At 42.9% G+C, this 19,775-nt stretch overlaps 1 protein-coding gene across 2 annotated transcripts in view; it reads right to left on the reverse strand.

Annotated features, from left to right (window-relative positions):
* LOC119212161 (ATP-binding cassette sub-family C member 4-like) overlaps nucleotides 1–19,744 on the reverse strand; it is a 24,786-nt gene extending 5,042 nt beyond the window's left edge. Inside the window, exons 1-31 of one of the 2 annotated variants that reach the window (XM_037462761.2) lie at nucleotides 18,810–19,744; nucleotides 15,874–15,984; nucleotides 15,469–15,589; nucleotides 14,750–14,974; nucleotides 14,565–14,654; nucleotides 14,324–14,487; nucleotides 14,034–14,159; nucleotides 10,935–11,184; nucleotides 10,441–10,545; nucleotides 10,266–10,355; nucleotides 9,963–10,154; nucleotides 9,328–9,422; nucleotides 8,676–8,762; nucleotides 7,758–7,854; nucleotides 7,115–7,324; nucleotides 6,777–6,914; nucleotides 5,599–5,636; nucleotides 5,391–5,506; nucleotides 5,144–5,290; nucleotides 4,511–4,590; nucleotides 4,229–4,379; nucleotides 3,949–4,068; nucleotides 3,667–3,777; nucleotides 3,458–3,558; nucleotides 3,178–3,369; nucleotides 2,952–3,107; nucleotides 1,482–1,571; nucleotides 1,242–1,414; nucleotides 1,058–1,163; nucleotides 361–495; nucleotides 216–240 (exon numbers count right to left, since the gene is read on the reverse strand). In XM_037462761.2, coding sequence (XP_037318658.2) covers nucleotides 226–240; nucleotides 361–495; nucleotides 1,058–1,163; nucleotides 1,242–1,414; nucleotides 1,482–1,571; nucleotides 2,952–3,107; nucleotides 3,178–3,369; nucleotides 3,458–3,558; nucleotides 3,667–3,777; nucleotides 3,949–4,068; nucleotides 4,229–4,379; nucleotides 4,511–4,590; nucleotides 5,144–5,290; nucleotides 5,391–5,506; nucleotides 5,599–5,636; nucleotides 6,777–6,914; nucleotides 7,115–7,324; nucleotides 7,758–7,854; nucleotides 8,676–8,762; nucleotides 9,328–9,422; nucleotides 9,963–10,154; nucleotides 10,266–10,355; nucleotides 10,441–10,545; nucleotides 10,935–11,184; nucleotides 14,034–14,159; nucleotides 14,324–14,487; nucleotides 14,565–14,654; nucleotides 14,750–14,974; nucleotides 15,469–15,589; nucleotides 15,874–15,984; nucleotides 18,810–18,886 — 3,909 coding nt within the window. In that variant the 5' untranslated portion in view covers nucleotides 18,887–19,744 and the 3' untranslated portion in view covers nucleotides 216–225. The remainder of the gene's footprint in view (nucleotides 1–215; nucleotides 241–360; nucleotides 496–1,057; nucleotides 1,164–1,241; nucleotides 1,415–1,481; nucleotides 1,572–2,951; nucleotides 3,108–3,177; nucleotides 3,370–3,457; nucleotides 3,559–3,666; nucleotides 3,778–3,948; nucleotides 4,069–4,228; nucleotides 4,380–4,510; nucleotides 4,591–5,143; nucleotides 5,291–5,390; nucleotides 5,507–5,598; nucleotides 5,637–6,776; nucleotides 6,915–7,114; nucleotides 7,325–7,757; nucleotides 7,855–8,675; nucleotides 8,763–9,327; nucleotides 9,423–9,962; nucleotides 10,155–10,265; nucleotides 10,356–10,440; nucleotides 10,546–10,934; nucleotides 11,185–14,033; nucleotides 14,160–14,323; nucleotides 14,488–14,564; nucleotides 14,655–14,749; nucleotides 14,975–15,468; nucleotides 15,590–15,873; nucleotides 15,985–18,809) is intronic. The other variant, XM_037462759.2, reaches the window with a different exon arrangement.
* Nucleotides 19,745–19,775: the final 31 nt, after the last annotated feature.

The raw sequence follows: 19,775 nt of genomic DNA on the forward strand, positions 1-19,775 counted from the left end.
CTAATCTTTATGATAAATATATAGTATAAAAGTGAATTACATTTGAAATAAAGCAGCAGTTCTAGAGTTGCATCAAAAGACCAGCTTATTCATGTAGCACTGGTAAATATGATTTGTCACTTAAAAAGCAATCTTCATTCGTACTAAAGAACTTTAACCATTAGCAGGTGATTCTGGCGTCTTCTGTATGTGTTTTGTGTTCTCACACTACTTACATCTTGACTGTCAAGACTTTGTTGCCTGAGTAAAATAATGAAAAATTCTATGTTAGTTCAAAAGTTTGAATTACAAGTGAAAGAACAATTCAATTTTTACAGCGTTTCAAAGTCAAAACAGTACAAAGTGAGGGCTGCTCCTCACCTGTCTGGCTGATTCTAGTAGAGCTGCTGCCTCAGCCGGGCCCGTCTGTTGCACCATCCTGTAGAGAGCCCCCTCTTTGTTTTGTAGCAGGGTAAAAGGACTGGCCAACTCTTGGATGGTACCACTGTCCAGCACCTTAAAAAAGAACAGGTTGCCAAACTGTCACAACATTCAAGCTGGTTGTGCTGTACTTAAGCAATAAGGTACACATGCTTTTATATTACAGTTTCCATCGATATTGTATCACTTTTTATGTGGCTATTGCTATGCAACAGCATTGTGAATATCCTGTTTGTTGCTGACTAGTTTGGAAATCGACATTCATCTGCCTCGTTTGAAAACATCCCAGGTCTCCATGCTAGACCTCGCATGACGTCCACCTGAATGCTCTATGGCTCAAAGGGCCCAGCTTGCATTGCCGTGTGACGCCATCAGCACTAAAACCTATGTAATTCTTTATGTCTAATTACTTCAGGATAGTAAGAACACTCAGTTGTCATTAACGGTAAGTTCACCTAAGAGTTGTGTAAAGTCTACCTGTTATTTTAAGAGTGCCCCAATATGGAAGTCTCAGGTCAATATAAACAGGTGTACAGTGTACCCTGTGACTCAACCAATCGGAATGGTTGATTTTATCTACCCGTATTAAAAATAGAATAGTTTCTAATAGTTGGGCTGTAATGCAGATGGGACTCACCAGTATCCTGTCACTATCTACGATGGTGTTGAGCCGGTGAGCGATCGTGAGCACGGTGCATTCACTGAACTTGTCCCGTATCGTTTTCTGGATCAGCGCATCAGTCCTGCAGACAAATGAATTGAGTGTGGGAAGCTTTGATACAAACTAAAAGGGAGACCAGGATATCATGAAGGATCCAGACCTGGGGTCCACGTTAGCCGTGGCCTCGTCGATCACCAGGATGCGGTTCTTTCTCAGTACGGCTCTGGCCAGGCACACCAGCTGCCTCTGGCCCACGCTGAAGTTGGCCCCCGACTCGGCCAGAACCGTCTCCAACTTCCCCGGCAGCTCCTCCACCACAGGCTTCAGCTGTACCTAGAACACAGTGAGTGTTTGAGTGACAGCTAGAAACTCAACTCTTGAAAGCTGAGCTGAGGCTCACCTCTTCCAGAGCCTTCCACAGTTCTTCATCACTGTGCTGCTCAAAAGGGTCCAAATTCTTCCTCATGGAGCCTGTGAACAGCACCGGGTCCTGGGAAACAGGGTTAAGCATTTCAATTGTTTCCACAGACAGGGACACCAGCAGCACTGCATTTAACTTGAATACCTACCAATAGAAATGATATATAAAATCGCTTAAGTTGAGTGACATTATTACAATGCGTTCCATGTACTGCTTCTCATAACAAATAGCTCACAATAGCAGCAGCCGCTCAACTGCCTGCGCAGCAAGCAGGGAAATGCCTTGAATTATACCTATGAACCTGAAACTTCACAATTGTTAATAAATACTAGGGCCGGGACTCGATTAAAAATATTAATCTAATTAATTAGAGGCTTTGTAATTAATTAATTGAAATTAATTGCATTTTAATTGCATAAATATTTGACCTGAGAACAGTGAGAAGTAATTTTTTTCACATGGATTTTTATTTTTGTTCAACCAATTCCAGCAGACAAGTGTAGAAATAGCATATTTAGAAATATAGTACTTTCAGAAATTCAGGTAGCCTATAGGTAAGTAGACCTTCTGTAAACTATGTTTTTTTAAGTAGACCAATACTTTCAAGTACATTCAGAACATTGGTTATTTTTTCAGACGTGGACTTAGTTACCCTGGTCCTTAAACCAGTCATCTGGTGCAGTGTGGGTTGGGTGTGGGTCCTTGTAACGCCCACGCTAGCTGCTAATTGTTTTGCGTTGAGGTGATACTTGAGGCTCGATGTGAATTCCTTGTTGCACAGCTTGCACACAACCACGCTCTTATCGACGCTTCCATCCGTGTGTTTTTTATAATAAGATTTCCCATTCACGGGGCCAACCGACACGGTCTCGTCAGCTTCTTCCTTCATGTTCACTGTGGTTTGTTGTTGTCTGAAGTCATGAACGGTAGTTGGTGCTCCAGTATAATCGGTCCTCCGAAACTCATCAAGTGAGAAACGTTCCGCGGTGCAAAAAATAAGTGTAAAAATGCGTAAAAAATGTTTAATGTGTTATTTTTAGTGTAATTAATTCATCTTAATTCACATTGTAATTAATTAATCGTAATTAACGCGCTAAAGTCCCGGCCCTAATAAATACACAAAGAAACAACTTGGTGGCTGTGTGGTGACATCCAGCTACTGTAGGTAAATTACTCATCCTATGCAAAAATACAGGTTTTTGCTATTTTTATTGACTGTATTGAGTGATTCCTCTGCCTTAATAGTACAATATTATTTTAGCTAAAAATACACAGCTCAATTAGTGAATGGAAAATGTTCCTTCTCTACGCCTGAGATATGCTCAGGGGGTGAAGCACATCTTCCTAAATAAAAAAGGGGATGGTTATCATCTTTCTGGACTTTATATACTACAGACCACAAAGGCTTAGTCCTCATGAAGATGCAGCCGGCTAGAGACACCGACTCACCTGAGGAATGATGGACATCTTCTGGCGCAGGTCGTGGAGGCCGATCTCAGAGGTCAGGACACCGTCGATGTAGATCTTGCCCTGAGGCTCTGCCAGGCGGAACAGAGCTGAGACCAGAGAGCTTTTCCCAGCACCTGTTCGACCCACAACGCCCACCTGACACACGGGAAACAACCATTAGATTGGAAAAAACAGCAGCCTGTGGTTTAGCAGACAGATGTCTCACCTTCTCTTTGGGCTGAAAGGTGGCGCTGATGTCTTTCAGGACCTGCGGTCCATCCCTGCTGTAGGAGAAGCTGACCCGGTCAAAGGTCACCAGGCCTTTGCTGGGCCAATCGGGAGGAGGGCGCTTCTCTGTCTCCCAGGGTGCTTCACTCTCCAGTTCAGTGTACTCCACCACTCTCTCCACCGAGGTCATCTGAAGGGACAGAAGGAGCTTTATCTACATCTGTCTGATCAACACCTCATGAAAAAACTAAAACCTCAGATTGTTAAAACCTTCTCACCATGTTCTCCACCTCCGCACTTTGCCTCACCGTCCACTGAAAGTTTCCCACCAGGGTCACGACATAAGTCAGCACCAGGCCCACTTCGCCGGCCTTCAGCCCTAAGAAACCAACAGATCCTGGATATTAAACCTTGATCCGTGCAGGTAGACTTTATTTGTTATGTCACATCCAAGGTCATGCTTCTTTGCTTGAACGTAGTTCCTCACCATCTCTGAGTAGGATGCATCCAAAGGTCGAGAAGGTGATAAGAAGGGCGCAAATGGCGTCAAGGTAAAGTGCAAACCAGCGGGAGGTCATCAGGAACAAAAACCAGGCCTCTGACATCAAAAAGAGTGAAGAAGCATTTTAGGAAGACCGTTAAAGATGCTTTATTCAGGGTTCCAATGCTGCTTGATTGTAGTAATTACATGTTCCTTTGCCAATGGCTTTCCAACCATAAGCAAGCTTGGACAGTGAAAATGTGTTAAGGGGATAATAGGGGTATTAACCAGAGTGCAGGTCCTGATGTGCGTCAAAGGCTTTTTTCAACCGCTCCTCTGCTCCAAAGGCTCGGATGGTCCACAGGCCCTGAAGAGATGACGACAGGTGGGAGAACACCGGACTGCGAGCTGAGGGGACGACGGCAAAAAACACTACGTGAGCCAGAATATTGTTAAAAGCAAAGACCACCCATCTGTGTTGCTGTCCTTGCCATCTTTTTTCTTAAAATGCCCCTGCAGAAGAATCTGATGCATCTGGTTTAATTATTGCAAGACGCCTTAAACATACTTGTAGATTCAAGGCGTTTGACTTCCCGTGAAGTGCAGAGGTAGAAACGCCTCAAGTACAAGAAGACAACAAGCAGAGGAATGACGGGGATGAGGATGAAAGGGATGACAGAGGCAGCGACCGCAACCACACCAACATTCTGTAAGAACAACTGGAGAAAACAAAGGAAATCCAGATCTTATCAAAAGGTTTGAATGTAGAGAATAAATACAAGTCAATATCATTTAATTGGGACGACTGCGACAGAAAAGTAGACCTATGAAAATAGTAAACGGGTCTCACTTGATAGAAGTCCACAAAGGTGATGGGTAATGTGGAGTCAATCTGGCTGATGTCTTTGGAAAACCTGTTGAGAATTCTTCCTGTAAAGCAGGAAAGAAAAAAAGTCTGTTAGAATAACAATTGCTACTTTTGAGAACTGAGTGCAGTTGTTTATTTTGATCCTGGTTCTGACTCCTGGCATGGCTCTGCTGACACCTGCTGCTGCCATCATCATTACTTGTAATATACTGTAATTACTTGTAATATGATTCATATTACGGTCATCATAAACCAACATCTTTCTGCCCTCCCTCCCCACAGAAGCCTCTGTGGATGGTGGTTGTCCCTGCAGTGGTCCTGCCGTACACTTGTTCTGCTACTTGCAATTACTTGTACAATACATTCAATTTCTCTAATAGAAATTATACATCTTTTACATTGTTGATTCTGTACACATGACATCCATTGCAGTCTGTCCATCCCAGGAGAGGGATCCCTCCTCTGACGTTCTCCCTAAGGTTTCTTCCCTGTGCCAATGTGAGGGTTTCGGGACAGAGGATGTTGCATGTGTACAGACTGTAAAGCCCTCTGAGGCAAATTTGTAATTTGCAATTTTGGGCTATACAAAATAAAATGAATTGAATCCTGCCTCACCTATGGGGTTGACATCAAAGAAGTGAATGGGAGTTCGAAGGACAGCGCTGAACATGTTGTTGTGCAGAACCTGAGAGGACATCACCAACCCACGAAAGATCACCAGACTCCTGGCGTAGCCGAATACCACAGCAGCCGCTGTCAAACCTGAGAGCAGCAAACACAGGACTGATTTAGAGCCTCCCTTTGTAGGACTAAAAAAAGTCAGTCAACTTCTGTGCTGATGAACATAAGAAGGGAGACTTACCGGAATAAATCCCAAGGTAGAATTTGAGATTGAGCTCTTGAACTGGGTGAGTAGTATTAATGCTTGCGTCTATTCTACCGGGCCCAGCTGTGCAGTTAAAAAACTCCTCTCTTGCCCTGTTGGATGACAAGAAAAAAAAAAAAGTCAAACCAGGCATACAGCAGAAGATTCAATAAGGACAAACAGCATATAGAAAATCAATACTTACCAGTAGACCAGCCACCAGTCCTGCACAATATATGCAACCTATGAATGAGGACAAACCTCAATAAATTAGGGGAGAAAATATGTTGTGCATATGTATATTGCTGACTCCCTGACAAATCATCTGTTGGTTCACATGTCAACAGTAGCCAAGAAAGAGAGAACCCCCGTAAAGCAGCCGGTCCGAACTCAGTATCGCCCCACACCCTGAAGCTGTCTGCTGTGTTCACCGCCATCTTCAACACCTCCTTGGTGACATGCCACGTCCCAGCCTGCTTCAAGGCCTCTACCATCATCCCTGTTCCCAAGAAGCCCAGGATCACAGGACTGAATGACTACAGAGCCAACAGTAGCACTGTAGACGATGCTGTCAACATGGCCCTCCACTTCGTCCTCCAGCATCTGGACCCCCCAGGAACCTGACTTCAGCTCAGCCTTCAACACCATCATCCAGTCTCTGCTGAAGGACAAACTCTCAGCTGCACGTGCCGGACTCCACCTGCAAGTGGATCACTGACTGCAGCACGTGAAGCTGGGGAAACATGTCTCTGTCTCTCGGTCCATCAGCACCGGTTCCCCCCGAGGGTGCGTTCTTTCCCCTCGGCTCTTCTCCCTGTACACTAACAGCTGCACCTCCAGCCACCAGTCCGTCAAGCTCCTGAAGTTTGCGGATGACGCCCCCCTTATTGGGCTGATCTCTGGTGGGGATGAGTTCACCTACAGGTGGGAGTCTGACCACCTGGTGACGTGGTGGAGCTCAACGCCCTGAAGACAGTGGAGATGGTTGTGGACTCCAGGAAGAACACAGTCCCACCTTCCCCCCTCACCCTGTGTGACTCCCCCCGTCACCACTGTGCATTCCTTCCGTTTCCTGGGCTCCATCATCACCCAGGACCTCAAGTGGGAGCTGAACATCAGCTTCATCACCAAGAAGGCTCAGCAGAGGATGTTCTTCCTGAGGCAGCTGAAGAAACTAGAACGATTGTAGCCGACCCCTTTCACCCCGGACATAAATTGTTTGTGCCCCTTCCATCCGGCAGGAGACTGAGGTCCATCAGGACCAAGACCTCCCGGCACACTAAGTTTCTCCAAAATTTTGGAGGTTGCAAACATAAAGCCACAAACTGAAGCTACAACGCTGTCAATCAGAGGAGAGTTTGTCTGAGCGTGTGTGTGGTTTACCTCAGCGATGACACTGAGCAGCACTATCACCATCAACACCAGAGGGTTACAGCCTGCAGAGAAGTACTTCAGATAAATGTGACCGCCGATGTTCCCGTCGGCTCGGGTCTCCTCTGCCATGGTATGAACGGTTTCAACCTGTAAACCAAGTCATTGTTGAGCCAGCAGCAAACTTTAGAGGTATTCAATTATCAGCTCTGTGCTGACATACTACACAGACCTAGTCTAACTCAAGTAAGGGTATATGAATGGACCATGCTGGAAGGAAACAGTCAGGGAAGAAGACAAGTATTGTTTACAACCAAATGATGAAGAAATGAACAATGCACAGGACGCACTGGTAGCTGGTCGGCTTGGTGGCTCTCTGCGGGCAGCAGGCTGCTGTCAGAGCTGTGCGAGTGGTCCGTCCTCTGGCTGAGTAGGGACACGCTGTCCGGGTCAGACGGCAGAGTGCATCGCTTCTGCTCCTCGTTGGTCTTCTGCAGGGCCCCAATGTCGAGGCCAGAGAACTGCAGCTCATCGTAGGTACCGCGGGCCATGATGTGACCCTGCAGACCAAGAGGAGAAAGACGATGCGGTCACATAGTGTGAATCCTCAGCTGTTTGTAGTCTGGTTTATTAGCCAGGATAGAGGGGTAATGATCCACCAACAACTCAGAATTTAAAGATTAATTTTATAATTTATGTTAAAAAAAGCAGACTGTTGTGTGACATCAAATTTAGAATATCCTACAATAATAAATCAGAAATTCAAAGAAGAAAACAAATATCAGGTTGTCGCAGCCTTTTTTTTTAGTTAGAACATAAAATATTTTCAACACCTGTCTCACAGATAATTCAAACTAAAATGAATAGATGTTTCAGAATTGTTGGCCTACACTGGGATCTGGGATTTAGGGCGCATGACACAGAGAAAAAGGATTCAACGTTCAAAACATGTCGGTCCTGGCATTGCCTTAGGAACTGGATATTTTGTTCTACCTCCTTGAGGACCACAATCTGGTCGGCTGCCTTCAGGTGCTGCAGCTGGTGGGTGACCAGGATCCGAGTCTTGTTCTTTAGGAGGCCACAGATGCACCTGAGCATGAGCACAGAGATAGACAGCTATGTGGTTGTCATACACCATTAGTCTGAGGCAAATATCAACCGTACACATTTCTATACCCATATTAACTACTACTTCTTCTAAGCAGATTGTAGGAATGAGGAGTGTTCAGACCAGATAAGTGACAGAAATACTCAAACTACAGTATTGACTGCTGTTGATATTATGCTACTCTCCCACAATGATGTTGTGCAAGATGTTTTGCACCAAGTTTTGCACATTAGCTGTTGGGAGGCATGCCTCTGGTGGGTGTGCGGCAGGTCTCCTTGTTCTACCCGCTCTGTAACCTCTTGTCATACACAACGTCCATTAGTGATCCACAGCTTGTTGGTAGGTCTTTGCTGGTGTAATCACAAACAAGTACGCAGATGGAACTTCTGTCGTCCCATTTGACTCTGCTATACATTGAAAAACAACCCTTCCAGACTCCTGATTCAGTCCCTATTCTACTGGTCTTTCAAAGAGCCTCTCCCTCTGTAGAACCTGCCTATGAGTGTAGGTCTGCAGATGACATTATTGAGGTCTAACAATTGGAAAGAATAGGCAGCTGTCTAAATCGCAACTAGTCTCCTTCCCTCCGGTTCTGTACCATTTGCTGGTAGTTTAAATGTTAACAATGATAAAAATGTTCTGCACTTGTTCCTAAAACAGTCTACTGTGTTGCTTAGTTTGTATTGTAGCTCGGGTAACTTCACGCTGCCACCCGCGGCTTGTTTGATGGAAAAGTATGGCCCATGTATTTGAAACACAAGCATGAGAACAGATAATTTGGAACAGACATATCAGTCACTGACTTCTCAAAAAGGTGTTTCCCGACCTCGGCATCCACAGCACTTAAAGGGTCATCCAGGAGGTAGACGTCTGCGTCCTGGTACACAGCCCTGAAACACACACGGAAGTAGAAGAAACGCAAACACAGGATGCAATTGTAAAGAGCCATTTACCAAACACAAGTAGTTTTTCTCTCAAACCGCGGAAAGAAAGTCTATCGTGGACACCAGGAGAGTTCAACAAGAGGTCACCTAAAGCATTGCTACTAGCTGCAGACCGTGGAGACAACCTGTGGAGTGGACAACAACCGAATCTTTAGGGATTGCTGTGTTGTTCTCAGAGTCCTGCTGCACAATTCCCTCGGGCCCCTCCTTCAGCAGGGATTCATCCCTTGTTCTGTCCCACCTCAATAGCCCCACACTGCCAACAGGTCCATAGACAACATGGCCCTCCCCTCCATCCACCAACAGTTAGACTCCCTGGGAAGCTTTTCCAGGATGCCGATGATCTACTTCATCTCTGCCTTAAAAGCGCAGGACCTCGACTGATTCTTACAATTATATACGTTATCAGTTCCCTGGACAATTTTTGATATGGTGTTTAATGTCCTGCACCAATCATCAAGTCCACCCAGAGATTGGTATTATTGGGCGGTATTGGCAACTGCTTCCTTACCTCGCCAGGTTGATGCGAGCTTTCTGCCCCCCACTGAGTGTGGCTCCCCTGTCCCCGATGAGAGTCAGGTCTCCATCTGGGAGAAGCTGCAGGTCCTGCACACAGACAATGGAGGTTAATTAAAAAACATGTGTGCCCATTAAAACAAGAGGTAATATTTCTATAGAAGCATGTAACAATCTAAACACGTGAGGGAAATGCATCACTCTAATGGTTAACTTTAAGGGCAACCAACTACATTTAGCCTCCTCAAATACTGTACTGAAGTACAATTTTAAGGTTCTTTAATTTCCATTGAAAAGTAGTGTATAGCATAAATTGCATCAATAACCCTAATTCATGACGGAATAGCCTTATATATTAATATTACGCATTTTTGTGCCTTTGTTTTGACCCTCTAGTGCTTTTTCTTAAGCATCCTGACATGTTAAATATAGGAGCATATTTTACACCGTGGTTCTGAGCACTACTTTTAACCACTGCGGTCTCAAAAAAGGTTTTATTCATTAATTAAACTTCAGTTTTAAAGAAGACACACAAACAAGTCCTGCTCAGTCCCATAGGAAAGCAGGCAACACAGCGAGTGGTTTACAGAGACTGAGCACCAATATGGCCACAAGAGGGTGGTATCTCACCCTCTTCAACGCACAGGCCCGCAGGACCGTCTCATATTTCTTGGGGTCGAGGTCTCTCCCAAACAAGATGTTACTGCGAACACTTCCAGGAAACACCCAGGGCTGCTGGGCAGCGTACGTCAGCCGACCTTTGACCTTAAGGGTTCCCGCGTCGTGAGGCAGCTCTCCCAGGATGGCGCTTAGCAGAGATGACTGGTGGGAAAATGGATTTTCATGGACATGGGAACTGGCTAAAAAGGGTGAAGTAAATAAAACTTTTCCTTGGTTGTTACAAGCTAAACTGGTTGGCACAAGTGTACCGACCTTTCCAGCTCCCACTGGGCCAATTACAGTCAGAAGTTGGTGCGACTTCATTGTAATACAGATGTCCTGTAGCGATGGAGAGTCCAAACTCTGAGAGGAAAGAGCAAACAGACCATGAAGAAATTCTTCCAATGCATTAAGCGTCTGGTATTTGAACACATTGTGTAGTGTTCACCTTATTCCAGTAGCAGGTCAACTTCTCAATTTCAACGGAGTTTTCCTTTATTTCCTCCCAAGAAAAGCTCTTTTTTCTCTCAATCTCTTCCAGTAGGAGAAAAGCCTGAGGGGGAGAATAAATTGACAAATGCCTTTGTTTTTAAAGTGGTTTTCTTTTTACAAAACTATTAACTCATGACATGCCTAACATAACAGCATTTTGACATTTAGGTTGGGTAACAAAAGTGTCCCAGGTGTTTGTAATTTAGATTGGATCTGAATGGCAAAATAAAAACCATTGCTGCTGGAAAGCGATGCATAAAGTTTGCTGCAATGCTGCGTATATTTTCAATGGTTACATTCATTAAAAAAAGTTTGTGTTTTAAAGGTTTAAATTTCCTGCAAGATACAAACTGCTGGGTGTTTTAAGCAATTGTGTAACAGTAATGAGCTCTTTATTTATCTCAGAAACATGAACAAAAGCACATTATTGATGACTACAAACAGAATTACCTTAATCCTGCGAATGCAGACCACAGTCTCAGACAACTTCTCGACAGCAAGGGGGAAGAACAGGGTGACCGTGAGCTTGATTGTCCCGTACAAGGAAACCGTGACAAACACCCGGCTGACAGTGATGGGGTTGCCCAGGAGAACGTAGACTGTGAAGGTGACGAAGACGATGATCTTGCTGCTGGCAAAGAAGGAGGCCATGTTGAGTCCTCGCAGGTAGGAGCTCTTCAGTATCTGTTCGATCTCTTTCCTGGGAATAGAGGGTGACAGAGGAGAGAAGTGAGCTTGGCGGCTTAAAAGGAGACATTTTTTCAAAAGTTGAGTTGAGGCAGTCAAGGTCTACAAACTAAATGTTTGATATTGTAGAATATTAGATAATCCAATCATTCAGATTAGGTTGCACACACACTTGCTAGTTGGGCAAGTATTTTCAGTTGTCAGTAACTACTGGTGATAGTTGAATGTCCTGGTTGCAACCTTTAAAAATAACATTGACTTTTTTATATTTTGTGAGTAGAACTTTTTCATTCATTCATTTTTGTTGTTGTATCATTTCATTCCTCTAAATGTTTTCTTCCTCGACCTCATCAACGTCCTCCTTACTGTCCACTTCCTCAACATCTGACTCCCAAACAGTGAGCAGTTGCGCTCAGACGCTCCAAACGCGCCGCAGGACTCTCGCGGTACATTTGTGGTCAGTTCGGTGAATTTCACAGACTTCTACAAGAACTGTATCTGCATGACTGCCGCTTCCAGCGGTACATGGTGCTGGTCGTCAGCCCGTTTGATAGCTCGTTGGCTCGGATCGGGCAGCGGACTTCACCGCCTTCGCGTCATTCTTCCACGCCGAAGGACACCTTATGCTCAAGCACAACCAAACCGCTCTTTTAACAGCCACGCGCACGTTATCAGTGAGCAAAAGTCCTTTACTTAATATTTAGTATACCAGTGTGTCGTTTAACAATACAGGTGAAACTCGAAAAATTTGAATATCGTGCAAAAGTTCATTTATTTCAGTAATTCAACTTAACAGTCTACCAGGACATCTTAGAGCACTTCATGCTTCCTTCAGCAGACAAGCTTTATGGAGATGCTGACAACATTTTCCAGCAGGACTTGGCACACTGCCAACAATTTTCTGAGATTTTGAATCGGGGGTTTTCATTAGCTGTATGCCATAATCATCCAAAATTATATCAAATAAAGCTTGAAATATATTACTTTGCTTTTAATTAGTCTATACAATATATTAGTTTCACCTTTTAAGTTGAATTACTGAAATAAATGAACTTTTGGACGATATTGTAATTTTTCGAGTTTCACCTGTACGTCATTGGGTCTGTGCATAGACTTTGTATGTCTCCTGTGCTGCAAAACGCTGGCGACGCGTTCGGTGTGAGGAAGTTGCTGAACTTCCTGTTGTATCTCACATCAAGTCAGATTTCAGTTAAGCAGTGAGAATTTAAAATCAACCAGCCAGAACTAGTTGTACAACATTGTTTCATTGAAGAAAAAAATGTAAGAGAAAGGTGTTCCTTTCAGTCAACAGTTTGTCATCGATCCATTTAATCCTCAGTTCCACTTTGATGTAGTAAATCATTCAACATGGTGGTTCATGACAGACGGCAATATTCATTGGTTTCTAGATAGGCACGTCAGTTAACAAACACTTGCATATTTTTATCCTCACTTACCGTTTTTTTATGGCTGTGCCGTGACAAAGAACACAGTGACCCTAAGATGGTTGTGGATGGCCTTTTTTAAACAATAATCTTAGGCTAACTTCATTTACACATTAACACTTTTTCAAGAAAGCATGAGGAAATCCTGGCATGAAACACTGTCACCAGTGATGGGAGCAGCGTTTACCAGCTGTGGGGGGGAACAGCTCATCTTTGTTTTACTGCAGTTTCTCAGTTATGTATTAGAGGTTGAGCTTTGTCGTTTGTTCAAACTGCATCACATGTTAAAAAAAAACACAGAATAACAAATACAAGACTCATGACGGGAGCGATGCATTTCACACATTTTCATATATATATATATATATATATATATATATATATATATATATATATATGAAAACCAGCCATAGAAACCAAACAACATGGAATGAAGAGAAGTCTGTGATTGTTTAGCAATTATGCGTTTGAGCGCCTGTCTAAGAGCTGCTCACCTTTTGCTGTTGATTAACAGAAAAAATGCAACTTAAACAACCCTTCATAGAAGAAGCTCAACTGTGTTCTAATGAGGCTGCAGCTGAACTTCTAAGAATATTTGTTTACAGTGTAAAATATACTGCTTTGTGGGGACAGAATCCCGTACAGCCCACCCACGATCACGTTGAAAAGCTAGTGAGCAGGTTTTCAGCTGCGAGAGGTCCGGGGAGCATCGTCAGGAACCCGTCCGCTCACACCGTGGAGGACCACCAACCTGCTGAGGGCGCAAATGTCTTTGGCTCCAGGTTTCCCACCAGTCATCTCCTCTTACCAAAACCGACCACACTACCACTCTCCTCTTACCCCATGCAGAACATTCAGCGTGACAGCAGGTTTTGGCTTGTCATGGTGAAATATTTATTCTGTCAAAACTCCCACTGCTCGGCTGATTAGGAATCCAAAGTAACGCAGAGTGACATCTGAAGCAAACCATGATGTGTAGTGTGTGCAGACTGTCAGTCAACATGTTCTCTACACGTTCCAGAGAATTGGAGCGGATCCAAAGAAACCAGTTTGACAAGTAAGAGCACATCCCCAAATTCCAAACTCTTTCATGCAAAATACAAGCACATTCTTAATCACACTCACCCATCAAAGCTTCTGACGCCTTTTATTAAAGCAGTAAACCTAACGTGAGATGTAGAGGCACTTTACCCTGAAGGTCATTACATTTGGTTTGATGGGTAAAGTATACATTTTTTGTGGCATAGTCTAGGCACAGATTGTGTTTGGAAAATTTAAACAAATAGTATATTCAACCAATTTACAGATGTATCTTCCAGTTAGTGGACAGCGTAAGAAAATAAATCCAAAATGGCCCCATGCCCTTGTGGTAACGGTAAGAATACCCCCAAAGAGTAACACTCATATTCATTCCTACCTTCTGATTTCAGTGACCAGTGCTGAGAAGGGTTTCTCCCAGGCATACATCTTGATAATCCTGATGCCAGACACCACCTCATTCATGATGCGGATTCTATTGTCAGTAATGACTGACGTTTTACTCCTGTAAAACAGTTATAAAAATTGCATTAAAATACATCATGCTTTTTGTAGAAAACTACAGTATTTGCACAAAAAAAAGACCAATTAAAGAAATGTGTAAAAAAAAAAGAAAAAAGCATCAAGTAATCATCATCAGAGCCCTTCTCGGGTCATGTTGTTTCCCACCTGAACACGCCAAAGAGCTTTCCAAACCAGGTCTGCACTGGTATCATGAGGGCCATAACGGCCACACCTGCCAGACACGACGGTCCAATCTCGTACCAAAGGAAAAGGATGACAACCATCGCCTGAAGAGGTCCCACCCAGAGGTAGTGCAGGTTGAGTGTAATCTAGAGTGACAATTGATCGTCATGAGATGTGTGACCGTCTGTCTTGGTGTTTAGATAAAACCCACAATTTACATTACCTCATCAAAACGATTGACGTCATTGGAAAGGAGGTTCACAATTTGTCCGGTGGTCGTGTGCACCATGGATTCACTGCTGAGACCGAGAGCCTGGCGAGAAACATTTCACCCATCTGGTTGGCATCGCTGAGAATAGTCACGGCATTTTTCTAGAAATAGCTAAATAAGGCAAAATCTTTACTGACCTTCCTGTATATCATGTGACACATGGCCACTCTGATCTTCATGCCTGTTCTCTGGACATGGTAGTAGTAGAGATGCTGGAGGACTGTCAGGCCAAAAGTGGATAGGGACATCGCAGCAGCATAACCATAAACCATGTGAAGACTCCTCTGGTCGTCTGGGTCATAGTTCTCAAAGTACAGAATGATTTTTCCCAGAAGAAGTGGCTGGACCACTTTGATTGCCTCCTTTATGTCAAAGAGGGACAAAAAAAGCATAATACTGACAGTTGGCCTTTTTTCTTTGAGCAATCACGTAAATTGTTCGACCACGGCAGCGTACTAATCAAAGTAGAAACAAGACTTCCAGCCTCTGGCTTCCAGTTCATCAAATACAACCTGTACCCTTATCCTGGTGGTGCCAGTAAGAATACCTCATCACATCATTGCATGGCCCCTGGAAAATTAACAAACCGCTATGCTTGTAAAATATGAGACATCTATGTTACGAATCATCTGGTCTCTGGTTGAGGTCCTTTTTAGTTACTATGCTCCAAACTTGAACATTTACATTTTACACATAAAAAAATATCTCTTTACCTCACAGAAGAAAAAAAAACATGCCATTGAAGAAAGGACAGAAGATTGAAATAATTATCGGATTAATGCCTCTGGGTTCACCAAAGTACTTATGAGGAATTAATCTGACAAAATATGTGAACGAGTCTTAAGCCCAAACGTACCAGTGTAAAAGTGAAAATTCCAGCCAGCGCGTAGGACGTCCCGTAGCACTTGATAAGAGCTCTGGAGAGCTTTGGCTTCCTGAGCTCCTTTGTGGCCTTTTTAACTTCACGATCCCAAAATCTGCAATAAATCAAAAGGGCATATTCATTTTGCAATGGAAATTAATGAATGAGTGTTATTGCCATATTCCTGCTCAGGATTTCGTAGTATTACTAAATGCATCATAGCAAAAAAGATTGACGAGCTCTGGTTGTTGGGTAATATGACTGGAAAAAGAGCAAGGGCTTACATATTAGTCATTTTCATGGAATTGTGTCTAAGATAAGTTCATGTCGCAACTCAGGTCAGGACATTTCTGTAGGCAGAACAGCGTTGGGATGTAATGTAATATTGTATCCTGGTACCTCTGGAGTTCCTCTCCAAGTATTTCAGATTGATCCTCTGGAAGAACGCTGAACATGTCACATTCCTCCAAGCTCCGTTTGTGGCCAAGGTACATCAACGGGGTCAACCAGCTGAAACAGACAGTTCTTAACGCAGTTAGACAGCAGCCCAGGGCCATTTATGTCAGACAGTATGAATGATATATTCGTGTCAGTTTGTTTTTCTTACTGCTAGTACAACCAATGTAGAGGCAAGTAACACAACAACCGGTCTAAGCGCCTGCTTTTCACGCCAATAGGTGGTGAGGATTCGACTGCACGGAGAGTAGGATGTACAAATGCATTGAATTACTTTGACCGTTTTAAGCACTTTAGATGCAGGCAAACAGTGATAATTATATGCATGGCTCTGTTAAGGTTCTTCTAAACAAAACCTTGTTCTCACTACTGGCCAAACTGAATACACTTCAAAAGATACTTTTGGAATGCAAGAGGAAATCAACCTTGCATGAATTAAACATGATTAACACACTAGAACATAACTGTGCCAAATGAATCCCACAGTTAATGACTTCAGATTTCTATAAGAGTGCATCTAAAACAACTTTACATTCTGAGTAGCAACAGGTGGTTTAAGTTGTGAGGATCCAAATATTAGTGGAGTTATTTAGTGACTTATTAACATTTGAATTGTCCTCTTGAATAGGTGAGTCGTCAACACAAATTAAGAACCATCAGCTACTCAGTAACACTATATGAACCAACAAACCCTCACTAACGCATTTTAATGCAAAACACGCATGCTAACCTTAGCTCAACATACAGTCAAATATAGCCACAAGGAGGCTACATGTTTGTTTGGCTTTGTGTGTACTATTCGTTCCAGAAGAACGCACAGGTACAATGAGTTCACTTTAAAGTCCTTTTACAACACAGTTCAGTAAACCAATTCCTTCCACGAAGACAGAGGGCAGAACCAAACACAACGAAAACGAAACCAATTGCCTTTTTACACGTTATGTCAAGATTGACAAATGAGTCTTTATTTGTGTCACTATCATGCAATGTATAAAACAAAAAATCGTATTTATTCTAAAAACATCAGTTATGTAATGTGACCTAGAGGGGAATAGAACAGATTAAAGAGTAAAATTATACTTAATTTCAAAAGAACAAAAAAAGTGTGTCTCCTTGACAATTCCCCAGCAGCCAATGGTGTGGCATACTTTAAATATGGATCAATGTCAAACATCTTATCCATGTCCATCTACTAGAACTGCATAAGATGACTGGGGTTCCACCTACAACCCCCGCCCGTAATTATTTACAAAAATTCAAAACACCCGGGTGTGAATGTTTAGGTAAATACTACTGGCCGGAACCACGCTATTTACACCCCATTAGTTTGATAAAGTTATGCTTGCCTCCCCATTAATGCTGCAGTAGGCACTTACCACATAAAGACCCTTGATAGCAAGCTGGCAGTAGCCAGCGGATTGGGTCTGTCGTCTTTTTTATTGATATCCATGGTTTGTTGGCACTAATTCATTTGGGTTGGCTGCCCGGACAGACAACACTCGAATGACCCGACACACCAACTCACTCACATATGACGTCACGAGTACGTGTGTAGTTGGCGAACATCCCGTAAAATTGAAAATCTTCCTATGCGCTCGCAGCCTATCGGCTCAACGTTGAGCTGTTCCGACATGTCGTCCCCGAAACACCGGCTGCTCCCCAAAAAGGGGACAAATTGGTGTAAATGGGGATTATATGAAACCACCGGACGTGGCGCCCGCAGGGCGGAACCACGAATGCGCGCTTCAGTGCCCCCCAAAAGACTACTACACTTGCTACTACTATTGCCATTAGAAGCATGACAGTTGTAATATCATCCTTTATACGTAGTATTAACAAACGATTAACGTTAAGAGCTAACGGAACTATGTAATGTCGAGTTCGGTTTTAATTGTGGATTAGAGTGTTCTCTCTATAGAACCGGCAGATTACGCCATACATGCAAGAGCTCCCATTTACGAGCTCAACACAAAGGCAGCATTGGAGCATTCTTTTCCTCCACCCTTGAACAAACAGCGATCTTCACGCGCAACCTTGCATGTGATGTTCAGACAATGGGGCATATTTGGAATGTGTCCTCTACTCGTAGGAATCATTACGGTAATTTTCGGTGTGCTGTCGTTGCATTCCCCTCCTGACCCCAAGCCGGCAACACGCGCAACACGTGACCATTTTAAACTCTTCAATGTTTTTGCAGCAGGCACATTCCAAATGAAACTGGCACTAACTACACTGATCCGTCCTTAAATGTTCAACACCTGATGCTAGTGTACAAACGGCGGTAATTATGTGGTGAAAATGCCAAAAATGCAAAGGGGAGATATTGGAGCTCACCTTTGTCTTTCTTTGATAATATTTAATTAATTTCCATTTCCATTTGTTCTGAGGCTGTATGCAGTAGAGAAACGTATCCAATATCCAAATATATTTTAAATGCAGAACCAGTTTACGGGTTGTTTCTTAAAAATACTTGCATATTTGTCCTGTGAAAACATTAAAAACATTCTAATGGGATTGGGCTTAACATAATCGTATGTTGGATAGAGATAAATGTACATGTAGTATATTCGTTTTCCTTTTTATTAGGGGAAAACCTTTCAGTTGCACAATATGATCAACAGAGGGAGCCAAAGGCCTATTTATCCTGTACGTAATGCCCAAGTATAGTTTTTAAGACATTAAATCAACAATTTATCGGCTTACAAATTGTAATATTGCTCCACCCAAAAGAGGACATGCCCTTAAATTAAGAAGCAATGTAGAAGCGCCAATTAAAAAAAACAGGTTTCTAAAAATGTTTCCAAATGTTATTCCCACACATTATGCAACAGTGCTGGGACAGAGCCAGCAACGGGTTAGAGAGGAATTCTAAAACGTACCTCGAGTGTACCTGGAACAACTCCAGCTGGAAAGCACCACTGACCAAAAGACTCCTCAAATCTGTCCATCTGCACATCAGCAGTCACTGCTGCATTCTGGGCGCCAGCTGTTGCCAAGTCACATCTTGCTTACACCGGGGGCCAACGCTATATTTGACCTAGTTGCGGAAAAGCCCGAGAAGCTAAGTGGAAAGCACACTTCACACAGGACAGGTGTGCCAAAAAGAAAGAAGCTATTTCGTGATAGATGTCAATCGACATTAGTTGTTTGAGTTTCATATAGAGCTGAGTTGAACATTGATGAGCTACTGTCAACTCCCAGAACTAACAATAGCAAGAAAGGCCAGGTCCTGGCGGGCAACACTTCGCTGTTCAATTGTGGGGTTTTAATAAGTACGGCAATTTAAATTGTTTTTTCATGGAGATTCAAAGCACACAAAAAAGACAAGCTGTTTTTTTTAGCTTAAGGAAAGTTCTATAATGTATTAATATAGCAGACAGTGTGTATCTTTCAGTTCAGAAGGCTTTATTAGGTTGTATCCCTTACGATCGCAACTTTGGTATTATTGTCTCTCAATACTCTAGTTAAACAAAACCTGTCTAGATCCCCACATTAAGTCCAATTAAAGTGTTATTACAATGAGAATCTAGAATTTGAGGATGCGAATAAAAAATATGTGCCTCTTTATACAAATTAATTTTATTAAGCATTGCGGGCGAGTTTAATGTAACATCTAGACTTTTTTTGTAGTCGCAAACAGTAAATGTATTGTACCTCTATACATATGAGGACTCTCTTTGACATAATGCATTTCTGTGAACATTACCAATTACAAATGAATGCTCATCGCTAGCCCTAAGCCCAAAAGTAATTTAAACTAATCCAAACCGTAAAAAAACCAAGTCTTAATCTTTGAAAAGATATAAATATATATATATATATAGAAAAAAAGACCCAAAAATATA

Source organism: Pungitius pungitius, chromosome 3, assembly GCF_949316345.1.
Source record: "Pungitius pungitius chromosome 3, fPunPun2.1, whole genome shotgun sequence".
Classification (NCBI taxonomy): domain Eukaryota; kingdom Metazoa; phylum Chordata; class Actinopteri; order Perciformes; family Gasterosteidae; genus Pungitius; species Pungitius pungitius.